Raw genomic sequence first — 27,032 nt, forward strand, 5'->3', positions numbered from 1 at the left:
GGAGAATGTATCAATAAAGGACGGGGCAGCGGACACCTTCTGCCCAAATTTGCAACAAAACATCATTGTGGGGAGTAGCCTCGACGATGCACGTGCTTTACGTTACGGCAAGATACAATCGAACTGCATTGGTGGCAAGGAACACGTGGTTGGCGCATACCAAACCACGTCATTAGGCACCGTTAAAGGAGTGATTACAGGTATCCCGATTGAGGACTCCCAGCCCGCGATTGACCCGAACATTGTAAACTGGAGAAATCCCCTGGCACTTGGCGCGAAGAGTATTGGTAGCTTGACCACGGTCATCGTGGCTTTGGCGGGCCTGAAGGTCCCAAATTACGTGTGCTACGGTCCCGTTCTCACCAAGTGCTGCCTATACCGAAAGCAATTAGATGTGTGTAAGCACTGCGGAAAGGTGGGCCCCCGCGGCAACGTTTGTCCGAACCCTTATACAAGACTTGCTTCGCTTGAGGAGCCGTACAGCCCAAGGACGACCATATCTGTGCCCCACATGTGAATTGTGCGGTGGGCCACATCTGTCCGGGGACAAGGTTTGCAAGAATAAGTACAAGACCTCATACGTAGTTAGAAAGAGGCATTAGGAGCGCAGGATGGCCGAACAGCAAGCGAAGCAGCAGCAACAAGCGGCGCTCGAAGTTGAGGAATTTCCACCGCTGACATCAGCAGTTGCAACAGCTGCAGGCCCAGCTGGTCGCCGTGCAGCGCGCTCAGCCTCGAAGCGCACAGGCAGCGAGAGTACATGGTGTAGCGTTAACCTTAAGCGATCCCAATCACGTGACCACGTGAGTTGGGCCGATGCAACAAGAAATGATGCCATGAAAGCACAGGGTGGTACAACCACCCCCCTCCAACGCCACCGCAACCACCAAGACCGTTACCACAACGAAGAACGTCGGCGTAAACAGCAGCAATACGAAGGAAGACGAGGCAACGAGAGGGTTAAAGGAAGCCAACGAGGAACTCCGGCGCAAGAACAACGAGCTCGAGACGACAGTCACAAGGGAGGAGACGACTATCAGCAAGATGGCAATATAGATCGCGGAAATTAAGAAGCTTCTGACGACCAGTTCCACCAATAACGAAACGCCCCCAGCGGTACCATGTGAATTACCCCAGCACCAGCAGTGCTGTACCGCCAACATCCACAGCAAAGAACCGGCACCCAAGATACGAGCGATCGAGAACCTGAAGTGCCACAAACTTAACGACCGGGTGTACAACGTGGAAGACAAGGTCGACCGAATCGACAAACGCTTTGACGGGCTTGAGGAATGTATTAAGACAATCTTCACTAAGATGATTTTCTACAAGTTCGCCGACATCGAGCAGACATGTCTGCAGCTAGCGAACGCCATACAGCAAATCACAACGCAGCAGTACAATCAGCAACAATCATGGCCGCTCCAGCAACAGCAACAACAGCAGCAGTGAAGGGTCTGGTTACCTGGCACTGGAAGTGTAATGGTTTCGCTAGCAGGAGGGCAGTCTTGCAGCAATACATAACACATGTAGCACGCAAGTCTGATATAATCATGATACAAGAGGTTTGCACCGATGCGGTATCGGTCCCCGGTTACAGGGTTTACACCAAGTCTCCAGACGTCACCGGCGGTAGAGGGGTATGCACATTGGTTCGCAAGGTAGTCACTTTAATCGAACACGAGGTGCACAAGAGTAAAATAGAATACACTCATCGAGGTCGCTTCGGGCAAGAAACACAAGAACAGCACCTTCTGCTCAACATCTACAGTAGCCCTTCGCACCGGAAACAAAAGTTCAAGACACTTCTGCACAGAGCCAGCACTGCGGCGGGGACCCCCACGATCGTCGCCTGCGGGGACTTTCACGCGGTCCATCCGGCATGGGGATACAGCAAGCGATTGGCAAAGGGACGAGATCTGTTTCAAGACACAAGGGACCTGGGCTTCACCCTCATCACGGACCCGACGGCTCCTACGAGTATCGGAAGCTACGTGGCCAGCTACACGACGCCGGACCTCACGTTCATGAAGAACTACGAGAAGGGCAAGATCACCTGGCGCAACACCGTGTCCGAGCTCGGCAGCGACCACCATATCATGGAGGTCATCATACCAGAAAAGGTCAATGCCTCAGAAGACACCAGAAAGCACAAATTTACTAATTCTGATTCCTTCCATAGCTTGTTACCGATGGAGGAGGAGGACATCGAGAACATAGAAAAATTGTCGGCCCTCATCGCGGGGAAGATCAAGGCAGCGACCAAGATCATAGAAATGGACGCGAAGGTCGACAAGATAGACAGCTGTCTGGCGCACTTAATCGAAGTGAAACAATTCATCCTAAAGAGGTGGATGAAACAACGGCTGAATCGGCGACTGAGGAAGATAGCGGAGCTGAAGCGCGCCATCTAAACCCACTGTCGCGTGTTATGCAGGCAACAGTGGAATGAAGTCTGTAGCACTGCGGACGGGCAGATGCATTGCGGCAAGACCTGGAACTTGATGCGGCATCTGCTCGATGAGACCAAAACAAAATCCTATCAACGCGACCGCCTCGCAAAGATCATTCACGGAGCAGTCAAGGAACACGGGGAACAAGAAGTAATCAGACGCATCGACAGCAAGCACCTCCCGGTCACACCCACAGAAAGGCATCCCGAGTACGGGGGTCAAACCAACGATAAGCTCGACCGCGACATCAGAGTCGAGGAGGTGCGAGCGGCCCTGACCATCTAAACAGCAAGTCGGCGGCCGGCCCGGATCACATCGTGAACAGAGCGCTCAAGAACCTCAGCGATGCGGCCATCGAGAACCTCACTGGTTGCTACAACAAGTGCCGGAGGGCGGGCTCACTGCCCCAGCAGTGGAAGACTGCCAAGACCATCCTCATCTACAAAACGGGCAAGCCACCGAACACGGACAACCTCCGGCCAATCTCGCTCACGTCCTGCGTGGGCAAAGTGTCGGAGCACGTCCTCATGTGTAGGTGGCAGCACTACCTGGAGGAGTCGGTACTGTACCCGGGCACGATCATCGGGTTTCGGCGCTGCCTCGACGCTCAAGACGCTGTTGCGGATTTATAGTTTACCGCCAACATCAACAGTAATAATGATTAGAGAGACGCCGACAACGAAGTGGCACGTTCACGCGCCTGGCGATGCGTGCGGGCACGTTGGCTCGTGATTGTGTTCGGAACGCTGCGCTGGTACGACTGTGCACGGCCTTGCGTCGCTCTCTTCACGGCGCGAATAAACACTGAAGATCGGCTTTCCCTTTTCGTATCAGACGCGATGATTATGTTGAAGAATGAGATCATTGACGGCAAACTAACGAAAGACTAACAAGGCCATCCTGGGGCTGTACCTGCAGAGCGCCTTCGACAAAGTGAAGCACTCTGCGATCCTAGCCCAGGTGTTCAGACTCAACATGGGCGCAAGAACGTATAACTACATCAAAACCTTTCTGACAGGTCGGACCACCCAGCTTTGCGCCAGCGATCTGCGACTGCAGGAGAAGAGGCTCGGCAGTGTCGGGACCCCCCAGGGCTTGGTCATCTCGCCGTTGTTATTTATTCAACCTCGTTATTATCGGGGTGGCCGAGCGGCTGTCCGAGTTCAGGGGGTCCGGCACACCATCTACTTTGATGACATCACTCTGTGGGTTGCGGGAGGCAGCGATGGTCACATCGAGAGCACGGTGCAAGAGGCCGTCGACCCGATCGAGGACCAGCTCAACGGATCCGGCTTGAACTGCTCGCCGAACAAGTCGGAGCAGCTGGTGTTACCACCTTATTACGTCAGCCGAAACAAGAGCGAGCCGAGGGATTTCGAGGCGATAAAGATCGTGAAAAGGAGCGGCCAGCTGATCCCGGAGGTCGACAAGATACGCCAAGGGCAAAGTGTGGTGAGGCTGTGCGCGTTCTGCGCTCGACCGAACGAAAGAACAGGTGTGTTAAAACCAAGTGGTTCACGGCGCACGCGGGCAACGATGCGTCGGACAAACAGGACAACCACAACGAGACGACAAACATAAGTGGCGCGAGCGCTAAACAACCATGCCGCTGCAACCGACCATCCACTGTGGTGTAGCTCCAAGGACAGTATCACGACGTTCAACGAACTTACACAGTTCCACTGCTTGGCTCTAACGACACTCCCACCCCCGCACCCAGGGCTGAGCCGAGCGGAGGCGGTGCTGTTCAGACAACTACAGACTGGGTCCTTATCCAGCCGCCCAGTGTTGATGAAGTATGTGTACCCGCAAGTGTTTGTGAGTGATGTGTACCGCGTGTGCCAGTGGGAGAGGGCCACCCTGACGCACATCCTCTGGGACGCAAGTTCCCCGGCGACGCGTAGACAAGTACAACGATTCCTCCGCGCCTCGCGGCTGCGGCGAAGTGCTACGAAAAATAAATTCAAACCTGGGACGTGTTCAGCAGGTCTTCGCGGCTCTTGAAAGACAAAGGCCGAGCGAAACTGCTGGGACGTTGCCCCCAAGGACGACCGAACGTGGGAGTAGCACGCGCCGTAGTTGAGTAAAGACCTCCCGCTAAGAAGACGTAAGGGCCCGCGTCGCGGCGCCATTTAATCGTAGTGTCACTCTGCAGGCGACTAAATAAAGTTTCTTCTATCTATCTATCACTGCCATCCAATCAGCTTCTGAAAAATATCTTCCCACAGCGTTCACATCAGCGTTTACATCCAGAATGGTACAGTTAACATGCCGGAGCGCACAGCAAGTAACATTCGCTGAAGTTGACATTTCCGCGGCAGCAGCATTGGCGCCCACGGGTAGCATTGCCGGGGAACTGCCGGCAACTTTTTCCCCGGGGCAATCTTCCCGCTGGTTTCTGATGGAGGCGAAAAGCAAAAACGCCCGTGTGTACGAGATTTCGGCGCACGATAAAGATCCCCAGGTGGTCAAAATTAATCCGGAGCCCTCCACTACGGCGCGCCTCATCGCCTGCGTTGCGTCGGCGCGTTAAAACCCCACAATCAATCAATCAATCTTCCCGCTGGTGAAAAAATAGCCCCCGCGGAAATGTGCCGGCAGCCTGCCAAATCGCACCCGCAACAAGGTGGCAGTAGCCGGTAGCCTGCAAAACAGCACCAGCAAAAATGTGCCTGCAGAATATAACGTGGTCTAGACCAGACAATAGCAACAAAATGCCCGCAACTTGCCTGCCGGGCTAATGTGCCGACTGCGGGAAAAATAGCCACTGCCTTTATTTCAACGTGGTCATAAGCTGCGCCCCACACCTACAGCGACGTAAAGGACAACACATCACTTTTTAGGACGAGAGACACGTAGTATTGATCTTTGAAAGCGTTTTTGTGATAAAAAAATAACCAGCGGGATTCCAGCCCTAGTACCCACAATTTACCTCGAGGCCAGAGGGGCCGGACGGCGGGCTCGTTTTAGCAGTCTTAGCCACAGAATAACACGTAAAGTGGCATCACACAGGTAACGTGGTGCTGTGCAGGGAATCGTTTGGAAACAACCGTCCCTTGAGTGTCATCTTAAAGGGACACTAAGGTAATTTGTAAACATTGCGGCATTACTAGCGCGAATTGTAGTCCGGAGTCCATAGGCCATGTTTCGACCACTCTGAGCGCGTTTACGCGAATTTATTTAGTAGAAAAATCAATTTGAAAATGCTGCACTCCTCCCTGCACCCTCGCCCATTTTCTGTGGCGTTTTCGTGTGACGTCAGGAGGAGATGAGCTGGCAATTGGGTGCGCTACTGCACGGCTCGCGTACGTTCCGACAGAGTCACTCGGCCCAGCGTTCAGTCCGCCGGCCGACGACGGGTCGTCGCAATTCGCTCGCTCAGTTGAAACTAAGCCACAATGCGTTTGTGAATGGAAGAATGTGCCTTTCTTTACTTTGTTAGTTTGTACACTGTATCAAGCTCCGAGTCCGGGTCGCTCCACACAAGCGCTGCACAAGTGCACATGCGACGCTTCGCTGACTGGTACGCTATTAGGAAAATCGAAGGCCACTTGAAGGCGGAAGAAGAGTCAGCGAAGTCAATATAGGTGCGAAGGAAATAAAATCAACTGAAACTTTTACCGTACAGCGCAAACTTAGGGAGCAGGAAGCACTTTTTTGCGCTGGGTGAACAAGCACAGCGGTCAGCAGCACGACCACACATCTGCGAACCACACATCTACGAAAGAAATGCAATTGCTAGACTTGAGATATAGTGGAAGTTTGGGGGACGTTTACTGCACCAGCGCAAAACAACAAATAGTCACCCAAGGTAATGAAATGCTAAAAGTAAACAAAATTGTAAACTGGTTGTACATTATATACCTTGTATATCCTGCTTTGGCAGCGTGTGCTCGTGGCCGAGTGGTCTGAAGCGCTAGGATTATTATATTGCAAGTCGCAAGTTAGAAATCCCTGAGAGTACATGCTTTTTTTTGTGTGAGTTGATTTCTTCGTTTGCGGCCGATGTTTTAAAAAGTGAGTTCACCATTTTTGGGGCGTAACGTTCACTGATTGACGAGCGAGTTCGCAGAACGCGCGCACACTGACACTGACGCGCTAGCGAGTTCTCGTTGGCGTGCTGTTGCCACAAGCACCGACTACTTGCGGGCAGTGGGCACGCGCTAGAATAAGCAGACACTTGGCCTGGTGCGAACACGCTTTTTACGATACAGGCATGAGTGAGGCAAGCTCCGAATATACGGTAAAAGCGCATGGCATTTGAGCGTCTTCGGTGACGCGGAGGACGTTCATCCACTGCGTAGGCCTCGGCTAGTGATTGCTACGATTCCAATCCGTCCTGAGAGGCTTATCTTGGAAATTTTGCAGCCGACAGCATGGCAGAAGCGCGGTATAACGATTACTGAGATATCGAGAATGCCCATCAACGATGCCTTCGGGTGTCAAGCATGTTGTTTTACAGAATCGAAACCGAAACTTGTTTGAATGCTAACCTTGGACATCGTCCAATCAAGGTGCATCTCCTCCTGTCGTCCCAGCTCGTGCGGCCGCCACAGACCGCGCGTGGTAGCTTTTCTTCTTTCCGGCTTTATAAAATAATTACCGACTTATCCACCGGATAAACGATGAAAAACGTGGTAATTTGAGCCAGGCTACGCAGTGCAAGCAAAACCGGGAGCTTGACAAATTCACTTCAGTGTCCCTTTAATGAAGGTGATTGAGGGGACAGTAGACGAAAAAGAATTAAAGGCGGGCGATCGCTGCTCACTCCGTCGTTGAGTTTGTGAAGACTGCGAATTGCGAAGTTTTATGTGCTTTCTATGTTTGCCCATTTACAAGAGTTTTCGGGTGAAAGCTTTTGGAGGTAACCCCAATGCGGATTTCTATGCCTGGCGTAACATTATATTCAGCGCTTCGTTTCCCTGGATTTGAAGTCGCATAAAAAACAAAATTTACAAGTCTAGATGATTTGAAAGGTATCGTCTGATTAGAGTAACACGGACACTTCTTTTAACGAAAATTTCAATAAAATCGGCTTCAGACTAAGGAAAAGAGAATAGGCACGCTAATCACCAGCTACTGTCCAGTACTTAAGTTAAAGATACCATGAAGCAAAAATAAAAGTTTGTTTGATTCGAAATATTTGGTCTTTTATAGTCCTCCCAGTGCTTGTCCAGCAGCTAATGATGCTTTATTCACGAAGAAATCGAAGAATTTAAAGCAAATTTTTAAATCTCTCGTTAAAACGTGTGCTTCGTGGCGTCAGAAAATGACGTAGCCAGGGCAGGTGCTTCACGCAATTCTCGGTATGGCGATTACGGCTGTGGCAAACGGCCAAACGCGTTTTGCTGCCTCGTTTATCGCTCGTCCTCCAAGATTGCTTCATGATACTGCTCAGGCCCACCGTCCGCACTTAGCCATGCGTCGCCCCGTACATGGATTCAGAGCGCCATGGTCTACTGACAACAGCCGGGGACTAGAACGAGCCGCTAGAACGAGCTCGCTAGAACCGCTAGAACGAGCTCGCCGTCCGGCCGCTGTGGCCTCGAGGTAAATTGTGGGTACTAGAGCTGCAGTCCCGCTGGTGTTTTTTTATTATTATTATAACAACGTTTTCCAACATCAATTCTACGTGCCTCTCGTCCTAAAAAGTGATGTGTTGTCTTTTACGTCACTTTAGGTTTTCGGCGCAGCCTATGACCACGTTTAAATTAGGGCAGTGGCTATTTCGCCTGCAGCCGGCAAATTCTTTGCCATTGGCTGAACCAGACCATGTTATATTCTGCAGGCACACTTTTGCTGGTACTATTTTGCCGGCTGCCGGCACCTTGCCGCGGGTGTGATCTGGCAGGCTGCCGCCACATTTTCGCGGGGGCTAATTTGCCGGCACATTACCCCGGGAGAAAAGTCGCCGGCAGTTCCCCGGCAGTGCTGCCCCTGGTTGTCAATGCTGCTGCCCCGTAGATGTCAACTTCAGTCAATGTTCCTTGCTGCAGTGTGCACTGCGGCATGTTCACTGTAGCATTCTGGATGCAAACTCGGATGTGAACGCTGCGCGAACTTATTTTTAAGAAGCTGCTTGTTTGGCAGGGAAGAGTGTCCTGACGTCATATAAGCTACAAAAGCAGGAGTGGGAGGGTAGCTCATGTAAGAATGATCTTGACGCACACGACTCGGTCATGTACGTGTGATTGGTTCTTGGTCATTGGTGCTTGTTGTGGTACCACCTGCCGTGTGTGCGTCTCAGCAAGCAGCCATGAGCCAAAGTGCGGCATAGTAGGTATTGTGCATAAATCGCTGTTTTTAATCCGTCCTATTGCATTTGGTGTAAGAAAGCAAAATTAAATCTTTTTCAGATATCTGTCTGCTTTGCATAATTCCATGCGGATATATTGTTCTTACTGAAGTTGTTTGAAATTTGGTAGCATTGAAATAAACAATCGCGAATTTCTAGCGGTGAAATCTTGTTTTTTTTTAGCTGAGAATTTTTATTGTGCTACTTGGCTTGAAATCCTGCAAAGGAAACAGCAAGGAGTATTCACCGTAGTTGAAATCTCTGGTTGCAGCAACATTGGGGCCTACGGGCAGCATTGACGGGAAACTGACGGCAACTTTTCTCCCGGGCTAATCTGCCGGCTGGCGGGAGACTAGCACCATCGCCTCCTGTATTTTTACAATGCCAAACGCCTCGCGTGCTTCCCAATGGGAGTGAGTGGTACGCCTGCAGTGCCCACATGTCGCGAGGTGGGGCCCCGAATTGAACCGGGATGACGCAACCGTAACTGACTTCGAGAGCGGTTTGTGCCTGGTTGCCAAGGCAACCGATGTTTGAGATTGTCAAGTAGTAGTAGTAGTAAACTTTATTTTGTGAAAAGGGGTGAGGGAAATGGGGAGAGATCAAGGGTGGGATCCAAATTTCAGGACCCCAGAAGCTTTGTGGCCATCCCTGGCCCTACTAAGGAGCGCAAGCTGCTGTGCAGGGTCCGAGCTGAACAGGGCTCCCTCCCAGGACTCTAATGAGGTTTGGTGGGTATTTTTGTCCGAAGTAATTGGTCAATTCCAGACTTATGGAATAAATCGGCCTTCTGGTGACATTGCTTGCACTCCTCATTATACTTTGCTGGGAACATAAGTGATAGTCTGGACTTATTAGGTAAGTAGGTGTTCGTCTGTATTTTTCTAAGATTTCTCGCTTCTTCAGCAGTTAGGCTGGGGTGTGGCGTAGGCATTGATCTTCGGTTAAGACTATATGATGTTAATTTGTCTTTGCCTGACAGTAAGCAGGGAGGGCGTACGAATGTTCCGGATCTCTGCGGTGTATGGTACGCATCGCAAGAGAATCGGCCGCCTCGTTACTCTCTAGCCCCTGATGGGTGGGAGTCCAGACAAGTGTGTGGTTCTGTTTTAGAATTTTTGGAAGACGTCTTTCAGCATTCGTTGGGACGATGCCACAGACGAACTCCCTTAGGGCCCTAGTCGAGTCAGTGATAGTTATTGAGTCCTTATTCTTGAATTCAGCCCACCTGATTGCTAGTATGACGGCAGCAGTTTCTGCTTCTTGAATATTTAGTGTTTTGGTAATTATGAAATCCAGCATCTTCCCATGTTCATTGGTAGCTACGGCTGATGCATTGCCTTGCTTGTTTACGGCAGCATCGGTATAGATTGCGTTTGGATTGTTCTGATATGTTTTTCGAATGTAGCGAGTTCTTGCCAATCTTTGCCCTTATTGTGAGTGGGGTCCATTTTCTTGGGAATTGGAGAGGTCTTGATTCAGTGTCTTTGAGCGGGTGTTGAATCGACCATCCTATTAATGAAGGCTGCAAGAACCTCCTCTCTAGATCTTCTGAGAATTTCTCTGTCCGTTCTGGTTTTGAAGAGCCGTTCTTTCTGGGCATCTAATAGCGTGTTGATTTCTCTGAAGCTGTTGTGTACGCCGAGCTTCAGGAATTTTTCGTTGGATGTGTAAATTGGTAGGCCTAGAGCGGTCTTGTGAGTTATTCTTATTGCATCGGCCCTTTCCCCTTGTTTCTGATCCATCCGGTGGAAGGGGAGGCTATATGCAATCCGGCTCATTATGAGGGCTTTAACAAGGCGGAGGGTGTCCTCCTCTCTTATGCCCTTCTTAGCTCTTGTAATCCTTCTTACTACTCTGGCCAGCTGTTGAGCCGTCTTGCCAAGCTTGCTGAGAGTATTTGTGGCTTATATCGTCTTCCTGAATGACCATTCCTGAATGACCATGGTGCGCTCGCGCCAGCGCTAGAAAGCTCAGAGCCGTGGCGGAGCATGTTTTGCCAAAGTTGCCGCTCTCCACCACGCGTCGCCCCAACCTGAGCTGGTCACATGATTGAAGCGCTTTGAAGGCTACCGATTGGGGGAGAGTGGCCGGAGTAGAAGGAGAGGGCCTGGTCGGCCGGTGCGGGATGATGCGTTTGGCATTGTAAAAAAATTGGCCGCGTATCTTCTCCTTTTGTTGCAAATGTCGTTAAAAGACGATAGTGCTTGTAGACATTTGCCAAGGAAATGCCCCCCTTTGCTTTCCCTCTCACCTCTCATGCTGTTCCTGTACCTTCACGCTCATTCCAAGGTAAACACACTAAAGGTTTGCGCAAGACGATTTGAATTTACCACGTTCCACTGCTACAGGCCGGGTTCCTCGATGCCAGCGCTGCAGTACGGCGGAGACACGCGTGAATGGAGGCGGCCGACTAGAAGGTTTATAGAGCCGCGTGGCCGTGCTCCACGTGCGTTCCAAGCAGAACGTGGAACCTAGCTAGTGGAACCTTCGTTGCTGTTGCCGCGTAATTTTTCATATGCCGCCAGGAGGCGGCGGTTTTCTGCAGTAGATGTAGAATATCATTTGCTATCGAAAAACGATGCATCCATGATTTTTTTAATAAAGGAACACTGTAAATATGCATTGTGTACTAATTTCCTGTCTTATATTTGCGTAATGTCCTATTCTTGTTGAACAAAGTTGAGAAGTATGAACATATAAACCAGGCTTAGACGTTTACATGTGGCTGTGAGTATATAGACTATTGCGCAATATCAATTTTACTTTGCCCGGGTGTCTGAATCGAGTCACGGACAGACAGACAGACATACAGACAGACAGACAGACCAAAATTTCTGGGTTTACGTAGCCCAAAAAATACTATCGTCTTTAAAATACAGGAGGCGATGCTATCCCCCGCGACAATGGGCCGGCAGGGTAATCAAGTGGTCTGGGCCAGTCAATGAAAAGGAACTGAAGGCTACTTTTCTCCCAGTCTAATCTTCCGGCTGCCGGTAAAAAAGCCACTGCCTTTAATTAGCGTTCTGAGCCGCGCGAAGTGACATATCATACCCCGTGGGGGGTACTGTGCAGCGAAGTGTTGAAAACACGTCAGTGGAACAGCAGCCGCTTTTAAAACCTTGGTCAATCCTCGTGCCTGAGCATGGGCCACCCCTTGCGATAAACTAAAGAAAAAGTAGTGGAAGGGGGAGATACAGAGAGGGAGATTAAACTTTTATTTGTCGAGCAGAGGCTACCGCTATCGGCCTCGCCCCGTCTTCATATTCCGGGAATCCTTGGCTTCGACTGGCTGTCCTCGCTTGGTTCGCCAGGTTGGGTATCCGGGCCTGTGCTGGCCAGATAGCGTATTTCCAAATGCATCGCTGAAGCGCCCCACGTGACATATGTTAAGTCACTGCGCTCGCTATTCTATTGAGCTCCTGCTGAACGGAGCCCGCCTCGAGGTAGAGTTCTGGGTACTGGCGCTGGCGGCCTCGGTTCGAGACCCAGTGGGTTTGCTTTTTATCGTTTTTTTAAACTCGATTCTACCGGTTGTTTTCGTTAATATTGCCGATTTGATATGTTTCAAGTCGCTTTAGATTCTGGGCGTAACCTGCGTCCACGTTTAACTAACGCTCTGCGTCGCACGAAGTGACATTTCAAGAGGGGCGCTGTGTAGCGAAGCGTTTGGAAATACGCAGTAAGGGAAGCCCTCAATGCTCGAAGGAGGGGATGGCGAGGGGGGGATAATGTAGGGCGCATTGGCATGCCCATGCCATATGGTAAAGCGAGCCAGGCTGGGGAGAGTAAGCGCAGAAGAAAGGTTGCTGCTTTGGGAAGATAAAGGGGAGGCGGATGGGACGGGGGTAGTAGTATTGCCGCAATGATTAGTATTTTATGACACGCTGAACGGTCAACCGCACTATCTCCTGTTCTGGAGCTAACCTCTCTCTGTCATCATCAGGCCACCACCGGCGATGATTATCGGCTGACGGCCGAAGGAAGACAACGTCGTTCGGTTTTGGCAAGCGCGCAGACGGTGTCTCGAACCTCACCAGTCAGTAGTGGCAATAAAGCCAATGCTACCAACCCTCAACCACCAAGATCCATTGCCTCATCAGTGCAATAAAAAGACGAAGAAGAAGCGTAGGCAAATCAAAAAAAGAAATTTACTCCCGTCGTGCATGAGTTCATTATGGCCACTTGACAATCCTGTGCTGACCCCTACAATCATCTGTCGTCCCCCGCCCCTCCGGACTTTTCCAGTATTCTTTAAACCTATCATTGTATTCCCTTATAAAGAAGCTTTTTGGGTTAGACCAATCTCAACCTCTGGTCAATCCCCACTCAATGGGTATGCGCCATTACCCTGAAGTAGAAGAAGAAGAGGGTGAATCGGCTCATTCCAGCATTGTCGAAGTTCTGCCCGGTGCCCTCCCCACCAGCAGCCTGGTTTCCTCGACCTGTTCCCACGAAAAGCTGTGCTGCACCTCCGACTGGACATCGGACACCAACAGCAGTGGAACTGCATCGACACCTCTTTCTGTTGACCATGGGCCTGCTGCAATCCCTGCCGTACCCCGATCGTTGGCTGCCGCGCGTTTGCAGGGGCACGCCGGCCGCGGGAGACGCCGGTGAGCTGCAGGAAGTGCTTGTGGCCGGTGGTGATGCAGTCCAGCAGCCAGCGTCTAGGGTCGTGCATCGCCATCGGCGCCACCACCTCGACGAGATGGGCGATCGCGGCCATTCGTCATCCAGTGAGGTCAGTTGCGTGCACATATCATAACAACCGTCTCTGCAGTATTTGATGGCGAACCTGGCATAGTTCACAACCATGACGCATTAAGTATCGGCATCGTAGACAGTGTACATCCGGTTGTTATAAGGCAGCCGCTTGAACAAGGTTCGTTTAAAACCCCGCGGAAGGCTCGCTGTTAGAACTGGAACATCATTCCGAAGCTTGTTTTCTACTATGGGAATTACCGGTGATTTAACAGTGCATTCTCGTGCAGCGCACGTTAATGACGACATCGGCTTAACCGAGTAGGATAAAGCGCGTGAAAACACAATCCGTGTCATGGACCGGGCCCTTACTTAGTTTGATCCTCTTTTAGCGCGAGAGAACGGCTGAAGCTCATTCAGCGATTTTTCGTGGACGCTGAAGAAACACGGGCGAAAAAACGCCGGAGGAGATCGCGCCATGGCATGATAGGGATGCCGGCCGTAAGTACAGGCCAGACAGGATGACGCCTGTCGTGATGTGGAAAACGCGGCGAAGAGGCGGAATTACCATGCGGCCAAAGGGGAAAGCTTTTTTAAGGGAGCTTCCGCGAAACGCTTTGAGAGGCCTTATGAATACACAAGTATAACTTTTGTGTGATCGGTTTTCGGGATCGTTTTGCAGGCGTGGGTCCCCTCCTTCGGTAAACATGTCGGAATGTATACCCGGCGCCAAAATGAGGCGAGCGCGTGGCAAAATGCATCGCCGCGCCATCTGACGTTGCACTTCTGGTGTCGAGACAGCATGCGCGCGTGCGCGTCCAACCACGCTCGTTATCCTCTATTTTTCTTCACTTCAAGCGGCAAAGCTGGTCACATTCAGCGTTTGGCGACACGGGACACTTTCCTTGATAACATGCCTCGCTCGCACACGCTTCGGTGGCGAAAGGTGAGGGGGAAGTGTGCGTTGCTCACTCTGCCCCAGTACGACAGATAACATATCTTGCCTGTCTGGGGGGCGAACTTTTTGCTGCAGATATTCCATCATGTCTTTGTATTACTTGCGTAAAATATGCACGTGAGAAGAAATCGGCGCGGTTATGGGTTTTACAAAAAGAATAAAAATAGATATTTTGTTTCCATACGCGTTCAATTAGTCACCGACCAATATTCCCCTTTTAGACCATCAAACAAACGAGTTCGCCTTTAAAACTATGATATATGAAAATCTTGTTGCAAGGCGTCTTTTGTCAGATCCGGGCAGATAGAGCAAAGCCCGCTTCACCCTCGCCGTCCGCCGCCGAAGCGTGTACCAGCAAGATGTGTTGATGCCAAGAAGTGGGCCCTAGAGCCAAGCGCTCAATGCTATCAGGGGCCAAATTCTCTAAAAAACGGGCGTCGTTTCGAAACGACGGGGTAGCGCCATGCAAATGCATGTGTTCTGGGGTTGGGGCCGTCGCTTTGGGGTTCTCAGAAGGTGCAAGCCACAGCAGAAAAGCGCTGTGGCTTGCACCTTCTGAGAACCCCAAAGCGACGGCCCCAACCCCAGAACACATGCATTTGCATAACCCCAAAGCGACGGCCCCAACCCCAGAACACATGCATTTGCATGGCGCTACCCCGTCGTTTCGAAACGACGCCCGTTTTTTAGAGAATTTGGCCCCAGGTTTGTCGTCTGCAGCCAAGAAAAATACAAGACAGTATATGGGAGTTGGACGCGCACGCGCCCACCGGTGTGTCAACACCAGAAGTGTAGCGTCAGATGGCGCGGCAATGCATTTTGCCACGCGCTCGCGTGCCCCGGCTCATTTTGCCGCCGGATGTGCAAGGCACCGTGGCTCTTAACCGGCGCGTCCCTTTTTAGTAGAAACCACGCAGCACCTTCGGCGTGATTTCGGCTGTCTTCAGCATTTTCGCTCCCAAAACGTATTTGCGCACACCAAAAATTGCGTGCCTTAGCTTTTATCACAGTTTGGCGCGGGGGGGGGGGAGGGAAGGGAGGGGGGGGGAGGGGAGGTGGCAGATTTTGCTGCTGCTGCTGCTGCTGCTGCTGCTGCTGCTGCTGCTGTTGCTACTACTACTTTCTGGCCAGGTGAGCCGCTGGGTTCTATCTTGCACCAGATAAGGCTGGCCTCCACGGATCGCGCCCGCGGTGGAGGGGGGGGGACGTGGGGGGGCGGAAAAAGTTACACCGGATAACGCTAGCCTCCACGAACCACTCCCAAGGATTCAGGAGGGGATGAAAGTTGCGGGGTGGAGGGAACTTGGTTCTCTGCGCTTAGAGCTGTTGGCGTTTTGGCCAGGAGATGAGACGTTAAGACTGTCTCGTTAAGCCTCATATTTCTCGACGCACTCACCACTGCTCACCGTTTTTAAAAATCAGCAATTACACCAAGCAAACTAGCACAAAAAACAATACCACAGACAAGGTCATTTTAACCGGGGTAGGCCATGATTAAAGCTTCACGTTAAATCAGTTCCCACTTATGCGTGGGCTCCACCAATTTAATTTTCATTCAGAAAAGCGTGCAGGCCGGGAAAATTGTCACGGAGTTTGCTTCAATCGAACGTCTTTTTCCGTATGTCACCGTATGCTTCGTACCTGATGACGACGGACGGCGAGCAGTCGACGAGTTTCAGCAGCGGTGAGTCATACGACGACGAGGAGGATGAGGAAGACGAGGAGGACGAGGAAGACGACGAAGACGAGGAAGACGAGGACGACGATGGAACGAGCACGAGCAGCAGCAGTGGCAGGAGCGACGTGTCGGCACGTTCGCCGATCGAGCACCCAATGACGTGAGCTCTGTTTGCTCATCTCGTTGTGGATAGCCCTGGCATTACCCGTTCTGTACATGACATTGTTTACCTCTTACAAATAACGATAAGTACAAAAGCTAGCGCATTATTTTGCATGTGTCACTAAAGCGCGTGCAAGGGTACACGCCGCGAACCCTTCGTGACCGTTGTGAGCGCCCGCTGCACTGCCTATATATTAAATGCCAGGTAATAAAGGGTCCACTGTGCGAAAAATCCCGCGCCCGGCGTTGGCGTACTGGCAAAAAAAAAGAAAAGCGCTTTCCATAGATGAAGGGGTCCCTCGTCCTTGCACTGGCGTCACTGTAGCCGCCATTTCGGTGCAGCGCGTGCACGGTGACGGGCTGTTGACTGATCTGCTGTTCGAGCGGTGGAGAGAAAGCTGAGAGCAGGACACCGCCGACAGGGTAGTTTTGGCGCCATAAGCAAGCCTCGAGCTAATCCGTAGAATAAAATCACCGCCCTTGCTATGTTGAGGTTTAGCTATATTGTGGATGTGCTATGATGATCGGGTTGTATTGTGCGGAGAGTGGCGTGATCTCTACATCACAGACACAGGACGCATAGGATCGCTGGGCATAGACAATGACGTCTCTAGTGCGCCGCACACGTGGCCGCCAAAGATCGTCGCGGCACTGCGCAATGTCAGGTGGAGAGATACGAATAGTATAATAACACGTTGCCTTGAATAAACTTGGAGGAAGAAAAATAATAATACTTGGTGAAGACGCGGCGGCGGTGAGAGGAGTCCAAAGTGGCCTGTAACCACACCCCCCTTTGTAAGAGTCCATGGCTCAATGTGAAAAAGCCAGCTTACAAAGACCAGGTATACACTGATCCCCTTAAAGACAGCTTCACCTGTAAACACAATGGCATTGCGGGGAAGACTTTTTAAGGGTCAATAAAGGCTGTTCTATATCAAATATGGAGGCCCTAGGATATTTTTACTCGTTTCTGAAGTTTTCCCATAATGTCGAAAATGCTTGGTCTATGCTCAGTATGTCGCTGGAGAACGAGGGAGAGAGAAAGGAAGGAAGAGAGAGAGGGGAGGAGAGGAGGGACGGAGGGAGGTATGGTGGGACATAAGGCGAGAGGGGGAAGAGGAAAAGAGAGGGAGAGATCTTTAGTTGCCCATATATAAAGGCTTCTGCATCGCTGCGGTGGGAGACGATCTGGTGGATCCTAGCCATAGTTAAAACACGAGTTATGAACCGTGCTGCCAGGCCACGTGGAAGAGCCACTTGGAAAGGGTAGAGTTGCAGCTGAGGCTGTGAGTGCGGCGTTCGGTGGCATACATGCGCCCCTTTGACCTGGCACAGCGGCGCAACAGTCAATGACTCGCAGTGCGAAACTGTAAGAAGGAGCACTCAGCGACATTTATTTTAGGAGAATAATTCTTTCGCGTTCACAACTCCTGAGGTGTGTTTAGCCGTCCTCAATTTCTGTTCAATGAAACCCACGTCTTTGTGCCGACGAATTATTCTTAACGCAATGTTTACAGTTCGAGCTTCGAGGTTAAACTGTTTCCAACCCAGAAGTTTGAAACTACAGCTCGTTTCTAACTGTTCGCATCCTTTGGTTTGTTGTTTTAATGCGCAGGCCAGGAAGAATGCCTCCCGCTTGGCCCTATGACCTCGAAAGCGGGTTCAACCAAGCACCCGTGTACTACGGGCGCGCAACTGGCTACGAAGGCAGGCCTCGGCACCACCACTCAGTATGAGAGCGCAAACTGGATAAACTTGGGGTTTTAATTCCTCTGTACAACTTTGTTTTTTTTTCTTCTATCGACATATGTGATCGTGGCGGACTTCTTTTTCTTCTCCTAATAAAGAACTGGGTTTGTAAAATCGTTGAACAAGCGTGGACTCCAAAATATAGAATAAGTAGGATGAAGCAATCAGTTCTCTTCCAAAACTTTACTACCTCTAAATGGCCCAATACCACGAATACTTCTGGGAATACGGTGAACAAGAACATTAACTCCATCGGGCCTATAAATACATCCTTGGATTTGCCTTATATGCAATAAAAAAACAATACACCGATAGGCGCCTGGCTTTGCGATTGCTGCACCACCTGCCGCCGCCTTTCCGCGGCGTCTACGGGATGAGCGCTGCGCGGCTGACCGGGGCTTATGAAGTGTTTTCGTTGTCTCTTGCTTCGTTTTGCCTTTCCACGCTCTATTTACACTTGTTATAGTCACGTATGTAAGGAAATAGTACGTCGAGGGCGCTTCAAACAACAGCTTATACTTATGTAGTGTACTCAAACGCTTAAAAAAGCTACCCAGGGATGCATTATGCGCGCTTCACGACGGCTTTTAGGAGCATCAGCGATAACATATCACCGCTGTCACCCCTGAACATGTCTGGCAAAAGGGAATTATTCTGTCGCCTCACTTACAGCTGATTCCTGTGCAGCGACAGCTTGGTTTCGTCTTGTAGAGCGTAGAACGTATGTTCGTTTCAAATATATAGATTGCAGAAAAATATGTTACAAGATTATACAATGCCTGGCAACCACCTGTGCATTTTATCTAAATATGAGGCCCGCAAAAATAATAAGCGTAGGGCAAGGCTATATATTGTTATATGTGTAAACATTGACTGCCTTTAGCAAAAACAGGACACTAATGAAACCACGCCATAATAAATGTGCTGCAAGTCTAAAACAGAATAGCTCGTACGGGAATGAAAAATACCTGATGCATCCTCAAAAACGTCAGTGAAGTTCGGCTCAACTTAGATAAGTATGACTCACCAGACTCAACTAGGTCCGAAAGGCACTACTGGACATAGCGGAAAGTCTTAACTATCATTTCGTCCGAATACGGTACATCAAGAAACTAGGCGTCATCTGCAGATGTTTACAAGAGGTGTTTAGTCACGGACGGGGCTTTCTTGATGAGCCCGTTTGCGCGGCGCTGCCTGTGGAGGCCGTCTAGCAGACGGCGAATGTTTGCGGCTTTTTACCTCAGGACAAGACTATTCAGCCCTAAATAGTTTGTCCTGTGCTTATCACCGAGTACAGTTTTGTCTTATACACCGTACTTCTTTCGCATAATGTTCGTAAACTTTATGCCACATTTGCTAGTGGGCAACAACCGAGGTACGATATTGGCGAGCGTAACTGGCTTGCTGTGGAGTGTTAGTGCTCCACTAAATTATCATAATCATAATAATCATCATCATCACGAGCCTATCTACGTCCCCTGCAGGACAAAGGCCTATCCTATTACTCTCCAATTATCCCTGTCCTGTGCTAATTGCGACCAATTTATCCCCGCAAACTTGTTGATCTCATCTGCCCATCTAACTTTCGGCCACCCCCTGCCACGCTTGCCTTCTCTAGGGATCCACTCTGTTACCCTTAATGACCACGGTTATCTTGCCTTTGCATTATATGCCCTGCCCACGTCCATTCCTTCTTCTTAATATCTACTAATATGTCCTTAACACGCGTTTGTCCCCTCACCAACTCCGCTGTCTTCTTGTCCCTTAATGTTACACCTATCATCTGCCGTTCCTTTGCTCGCTGCGTCGTCCTCAATTTAAGTTGAACCCTCTTAGTGAGCCTCCAAGTTTCTGCCCCGTAGGTGAGTACCGGCAAGATGCAGCTGTCATACACTCTCTTCTTCAGGGATAATAGTAGGCTGCCATTCATTATCTGAGAATGTCTGCCGTATGCACTCCACCCCATTCTTATCCTTCTAATTATCTCTGCCTCCTGGTTTGGATCCGTGGTCACAACTTGGCCTAAGTAGATATATTCGCTTACCACTTCCACAGCCTCGCCACCTATTTCAAACCTCTGTGGTGTCACGAGGTTATTGATCTACTTTCGTTTTCTCCATATTAATTTTCAGGCCCACGGTTCTACTCTGTTTGTCCAGTGCGGAAAGCATGCTTTGCTATTCGTCAACGTCATCAGCAAATCTGAGGTTACTGTGGTATTTTCCATTAACCCTTACTCCTACCTGCTCCCAATCTAATGTTCTGAATACTTCTTGTAAACATGCTGTGAATAACGATTTAAATCAGTGCATGGCCGTACATGGCCATCTGAGTAAACATTGCTTACAAAGACATCGTTAGTAAATTCCAAGGCCATCGAATTAGTCAGCACCATGCGTATGCGTGGCACTGGTCTGTTGCACACATCTAGCGCTTAATTATACAGGCTGATTGATTCCACACTAACGTCGTATCATAAACATTTAAGCATTTGCTCTTTCGTGAATACACTACATTTGCGAACAGAGGCACTGCTCCGCATAAATATTCGTTTCCACTGCATACAAATGGGAAATCTCAGCCGCCCACGTGCCGCAAAACCAGCGGCGACTGTGGAAAATAGGACGGAGCCACCCGCAGCAGCTATCGAAACAGCCCGCTAGGGCGATTTCAGTGGCCACGCTCATCGCTTGTACAGCCAGTACGTATTTTCTGTCTGCGACCAATAGGACTTACCAGTGCAACTTTATTTCGCATAACCGATATTGTGGCGGAAAAGGACAGGCATAAAATAATCTCGAAAGCCGGCGTGGTGTGATTACATTTTCCTCAAACATACGAGAGGTGTGAGGTAATGGGGGGTAGTAGGAGGGGGGGGGGGGGGTGCTCGTATATGAAAAGGAATGTTGTATCTTCTGAATGACGCTATCACTACGTTTGCAAACACACGGACTGCTAATAAAAATTACACCATCTTCCCGTAGGGAAACCCCGAGTAGTATGCGAAGCATCCATGGGGTCGACTGAAGTTCCCATTAGTTTTCAGTTCGTCGTTTCCGTTCACGTTCAGCTTCGCGTTCCTTCGTTGTATCAGTAGCTTCTTGACGTAGTTTGAATGAGTGAAGGACATAAGGCGCGATCGTAGCACATGCTCCCGTCTCGGTTTGTATCGCAGTGGGGAGAGCGCCACGTACCTCCCGTTGCGGACCGAGAGTCGTGGGAGCGAAACCGGGCGCTGCCTAACTATTTTATTTTATAGTGGACTGCGCTGACGTCAGCCTAAGCGCTGACGGGGCTGAAGAGACACGCATACGCAGTAGAGTGCGGGCGGCGGACGACAAGGGAGGGAGGGAGACAGCCCCGAGCATGAGATGCTCCGCATGTAAAAAATGCTCCGTAAAAAACAACATACGCTTGTTTGTGTTTCGTTTACGTTTCATGTCAAGCATGAATACATTTATTTTCAGAACTGCATAAGAATTTTATAAACAGACGCTAGTCGACAGCTTTCGCGGTACTGATAATGCATTTGGCATATTCGGTAGCCATTTTTAAATGTTACAGCAATAGCACAAGGAGCGTCACTGCGTGGACACCTGGCCTCGTTTGTGGTTAATAGCCTCCGAGAAAATAGACTGGATGGCAAAGTAGTGAGGTGGATGGAGGGAGTGTTGCAAAACTTTCTGTTCAACTCAGCGGCCGCCCCTTTAACCATGTCACGGTTCAGGGGGCGTTCCCGGAAGAGATTGTGATGACTATGACGACATTGCATTCAAAAACAATAGTCGAGGACAATGAAGAGAAAGAAATTTGAATTTTCCGCAAGAAATGGGCCATCGGAGTAAAACTCCGACAACTACACGGGAGGTAGCGACGAATGGGGGAACGACGCGTGTGGCCGAAAGAAAGCAGTAAATTCAAGAACGCCGCGACTACAGAAAAAATCCTTAACGTATGTTTGCCGTACGATCACTTAATTCCGTCAGATGCGGGTTACCCTGGAGGTGCTATCGAACAAGTTAATCAATCCGTGTGAAGGCACCGCGCAGTGGACGCGAAGCTGCACCAAAACAGGCCCAAAACAACCGTTGCTAAAGCAGGCGACAAAGCCGTACCGCCGACGCCGACGCCCGCAAGCAGGCACTTGCGCGCGGGGAACACTGGATTAATTCGCCCCGCCATTTCTAGTGTAATCCGTGAGTGAAACCTTCCGCCCCCCTCCCTCCCCCCGCCACCTCCTCCGACGCGTTGGGAGTTTGTTGTCCCGCACGCCACGAAAGAACCGTTGGCTGGTAGAGCTAGAAAGCTCTGCTTTAACAAAAAAAAAAATTAAGATGAGTTTGTGCAACTTCCACTAGTGGTGCAAGGCTGGTGAAAAAGCAGAGATGGCGGCCCCTGTCCCTTCGATGGAGACCCGGCTGTTGCAGCTCACATGGATTTTCGAACTTCCCGCTGAAACGTCTCCATGACTAGCAGTCCCGGATCGTTTTGTCCACAGGCTTTCATACCTCTTCCCAAAGTGGACTGCGTTAACACTCGCTAGAACACGCGGCAACCAACTTCACAATCTCGGCGTCTTCAGGCGCGAACGCGCTGAACTGTCGAGTAGAAGAGCACGCGGGAGATCACGCCACGAACGCTGTGCAGACTGTTCTCGCAGAAGGGCTCTTGCGTTCGGGCTAGTTGGTATTCCATAACGTTCATCCTAAGCGCAGAAAAAAAGAGGGACACAGCGTACAAGGACAAGCGCTCTTCCTTGTCTGCTGTGTCCCTGTTTTTTTTTTTTTTTCTGCGCTTAGGATGAACCTTATGTTCTCGCAGGTCGAGCAGGCCTACACCGGGTGCTCCACATGATGCGCACGATCACGTGCGCTGGGTATTTTTATTTTTTTGCGAGCTCCTCACGTGGCACAAGCCTGGCTGCTGACGAGCGCTCATCACGAGGCGCACGCTCACCTGCTCTCGGTCTTTTTTCTTGGCATTATCTCCTGGTCGCGCTATGCGGCGGAACTAAAAGCTTATACAGCTCTGCTGTTAAATTTAATGTTAGCCCGGTACAAGCCGGCTGGGTTGGGAGAGCGCAGGGACACAGCAGGGGCAAGCATCAACGCCCTTGAACCTATGCTGTGATGGCCCCCACATGGTGACGCTTCTGGAACAGCGGTAGCCACACAGTACACACGTCGGGATCCGCGGCGCCGACGCCGCGCGCAGCGACCGCGCACAGCGACGCCAGGACGGCCACACCTGACGGCTACAGCTGGCACTGTGTCGCGGCCACGCAACGTGTACGCCACGTCAGCGCGCAGAGTTACTTGACATAGGAGTTTCGAAACTCCCCATAGGCCCCATGCGTCAAAAAACGTCCCTATGATTGGTTCACTGTTTTAAATTTTGTGCACAATGGGGCCATCTGTTGGTAAGAAAATAAACTACATAACGTGCTTCGCCGCTCGACGACCTGGGCGAAAAATGGCATTTGGGTGCTTACAGAAATTTGTTGGTCTGAAGGATCCCAATGTGCTCGACCATGCAAATGTTTTATATGCACTCGAAGCAAGAGTAGTGAAAAAAATGCGACCGCTCGTTAGAAGAGATGCGTCGTCGATTGAGCAATGTCGTATGCGGCGCCTAATCTACGGTCTTCCGGCGGCACCAAAAGAGTCAAAACTTCTCGTCGACGGCTTTACGCAAGCTTGAAAGCATTTTGATGGGCTACTGGATTTATTTTGGCATATAGTGTTCTGTAGGCGGAGAGAAAAATTACAATTTCAAATCAGACCTCTGCCGTGCCGGAGTGCCCCCAGGGGCGCTTATTGGTCGAGGCCATAGGGACCGGGCGGCCGTTGTATGGCGCCACCGTCGTGTCAGCGAACAGCGCCGCCCGTGGCGAACCGCTCGTCAGTGGAATGCCGGTGGCGGTCAGCGCAGCGTAGTTGTGCGTGGCTTTCTGTCGTTTTTTTTGCGGTGCGGCTTGCAAAGCGAACGTAACCCCACGTGCATTTTTCAGATCGGTAAATCTTGAGTGTGGATGTGATGTTTACGAGGCATGTCATGTGTGTTATTTACGCCCATACTCGGTATTTACAAATAGTAGACGATGCTCAATGCGCCAAGCTGGAAGTCAAGCTGGAAGTGAAAGTTCGTTGCTCCATGCAATTTTTTCATGCCTGCATGCAGTTTCGCGAATCGAGGAGTATATTGCCGCTAAATGCTCCCACAAAGCCGGTGTGTGCAACCGATCTAGGAATGCTGCGGCGCTGGCCTTTGGCAGTTGATGACGAAACGGCGCCGACGTCGTGCACAAGCGAAAGACAAAGTTGGAGGGTGTCTTCGAAGATTTACCTCAAAACAGAAATTGTGACGGACGACGCTTCCGTATCTTCATTACCTACGGCTGAAACGTGTTTAATTTCAGAGAAATGCAAGAGCATTTCGGAATCATACAGTCATCGGGAATCATTGATAGAATAAATACAGCATGATAGTAGAATGTTATTGCTTGTCGTGGAGAAGCATTGCTTTACAAGAATTGCAATGGTTGCTGGCTAGTTGGTAAATGGTTTTTCAAAAACCAATTCCTGCGTGGCAGAAGGACGCGAGACAGGAGGGTGCCCGAAACCTGTACTCAACTTCGCAACTGAATGCTGCGGTCGGTTTACAAGCTGCTACCTACGCTTGAAAAATCATGCACACCTCCGTCTAACGACGATGATGGTTTATCGCACAGCTCTATCGTATGGGTTTCCTTGGTTGCCTTCTGGATTTAAACGTTGACTAGTTAAGCGTCGAATTTGACCAGCACGCAGTTTGGTCTTTTGATCGCAGCGTCTTTGACTTTGATCATTTCCCATTCGATTTCGCACGAAGAAAGCTTTGTGTTCAACCACCATAATCATTAGACCGAGGGCTAGATGATTTTGCTGTTTAATTTTGAACTTCCATGCCCCCTCTCCGAATCTAAACTTTTTCCAGCGTGTTGGAAATGTGTCTGTGGTGGAGGACTCGGGCTCATGCACCTATATTTGAGGCAACTAATCGCGCGTTTTTGGTGTCTTCACCGGGCATTACACGATTTTTATAGCTACTCTGTAAAGAATACTTAAGCATTAAAAAACACCGGCTGACGTTAACACTGCCACATTTTTGAACTATCGGTGCCAGCCTTTATTCCACGCAGGGGGTAAAACGGGAAGGGGAGGAGGGATGGTTTGTAGCTTGGGCTGTTGAGTTGGTGAATAACTTTGGCTCTTGATAAAATGACCACCACACAAACGTGGGATTTCCACTTCGGCTTTCAGGCTCCCATGCTGTCACAGTGTCACTCACCAAAACCGAAGGTACAAAGATCACGGTTACAGAAAGTGTAAACTACCGCAACATTTCTACGACTACACGGTAATCCATCTCGTATGCAGGTGCCTTTCTATTTAAAGCACAGGTATCGAGGTATCCCAGCGCTATGGCTGGCGTGGAAACTGTAGTCATTGAAACCAGTGAAGATCATTTAAAGTGGTAGAAAAGAATTCTAATATTGCTATAGTTTTATTCCTACTCAGATCGCGCGCAGCCAGGCGCAGAGCGCTGCAAAAAGCGCTCGTGTCAATCTAGCCCTTCCCCAACCTTACAAGCATCCAATAAGTTTGCGTATCCGTGAGTGCATTTAAGAAGAAAATAATACTAATAATAGTAGTTTTATTCGTACTCAGAACGGGTGGAGCCAAGCGCAGATCGCTGCAAAAAGCGCTCATGCCATTGCAGCCGATACCCAACTTTAGACGCGTCCGACAAGTTTACGTAGTCATTACTGCATCTAAGAACCCAACACATCTGTTTAGACTTCGTTTCATCTCACATGTCTGCTCACAACGCCACCAAAACACACAAAGCACCGAAGCAAACACGACAAAAACAACGGGAGGCTGTGTGTCCAATGCACCGGCTCATTCCACTGACGAGGGGAGCGCCGAGTGGTGGCGCCACCCGTCCAGCTGCCCGGTCCCTATAGAGATGATATCAGTTGCGCAGACGTAAGAACGCAATGAATAACTTACGAAACTGAAAAAATAAAACATACTGCGCCTTTAAAAAAAACTTCGTGCCGTACCGTGCGAAGCTATGGGAGGTGGCACCGCGCGCGTTATGAAGAATCTGAAGGCGCATTAATCGCTATGTGTTATCGTGGCGCGCACGGCACGCAGGCGCAGCGTTTTGAAGCCATTGCATGTAGCACCCCTATGGCGCCGCCAAGAACCACACACTGAAGGGCGGTCTCTCGGATGCAGACAGCATGCGTCACGAACGCTCTCACACTCACCGTATAGCACAATGCGTCAGCTCGCTTTCGCAAGCACTCACCTGTGGCGCAACAAGCACCGGCAGCCACGCGCTCCGAGTATCGCGTTTCAATTGCTGAGCACTGTACATACGTACAACACAGGACAACGGCCGCTTCGCTCCCAAGAAGCATGGGATCACTGTTGCCATCTTTACGTCGGAGAATCCCGAACCGGTCCAAAAAACCTCCGAAATCCGCGAAAAAATGTCGAAAACCGCCAAAACAACCGCCAATTCATGTATTAAGAGTGTGAACACGCAGCCGGAGGAGAAGGAATAAACTTTATTTTTATATTAATTCTGGAGTCATGGCCATGGGGAGTCTTCTCAGTCCAGAAGTCCCATGGGCGGTCGCTCCAAGGCGGGCCCTTTCAACCAGCCGAGGATGGTCGCCCGGGTCTGGGCTGGCTAGCATGCTTTCCCACTGCTCGTGGTAGGGGGACGGGATGGAGGGAGGAGGGATGGTGTGTGGGAGCACGCCTAAATCATATGGTAGAGTGTACAGGGTTGGGGACAGTACTTGCAGGTAGCGGAGTAGAAGGCGGTGTGGTTGGCGTGAAGGAAGGTGCCGTTTATTGTTTATTGATTATTGTTTATTGGGGTGGTGCCCACCAACAGCACTAGGCCTTCTTGGGTGGTGCACACAAAAAGGACAGGGCGACACACAGATAAACAAACGGTAAAACATGGAGACTG

At 50.3% G+C, this 27,032-nt stretch overlaps 1 protein-coding gene across 1 annotated transcript; it reads left to right on the forward strand.

Moving 5' to 3' along the window:
• Positions 1-13,282: 13,282 nt before the first annotated feature.
• LOC144168201 (uncharacterized) lies at positions 13,283-18,098 on the forward strand. The gene is made up of 3 exons (XM_077697237.1): positions 13,283-13,492; positions 16,076-16,248; positions 17,866-18,098. The coding sequence occupies exons 1-3, from the start codon at positions 13,283-13,285 to the stop codon at positions 17,984-17,986; spliced, it is 504 nt and encodes a 167-aa protein (XP_077553363.1). The 3' UTR covers positions 17,987-18,098.
• Positions 18,099-27,032: the final 8,934 nt, after the last annotated feature.

Source organism: Haemaphysalis longicornis, unplaced genomic scaffold, assembly GCF_048455015.1.
Source record: "Haemaphysalis longicornis isolate Haplotype H1 unplaced genomic scaffold, Haemaphysalis longicornis Haplotype H1 scaffold_2, whole genome shotgun sequence".
Classification (NCBI taxonomy): domain Eukaryota; kingdom Metazoa; phylum Arthropoda; class Arachnida; order Ixodida; family Ixodidae; genus Haemaphysalis; species Haemaphysalis longicornis.

Coding starts and splice junctions, on each gene's coding strand:
- LOC144168201 (XM_077697237.1), top strand. CDS start 13,283: ATGGGCCTGCTGCAATCCCTGCCGTACCCCGATCGTTGGCTGCCGCGC. Junction 13,493..16,075: donor GCCATTCGTCATCCAGTGAG/GTCAGTTGCGTG, acceptor GACGGCGAGCAG/TCGACGAGTTTCAGCAGCGG. Junction 16,249..17,865: donor CCGATCGAGCACCCAATGAC/GTGAGCTCTGTT, acceptor TTTAATGCGCAG/GCCAGGAAGAATGCCTCCCG.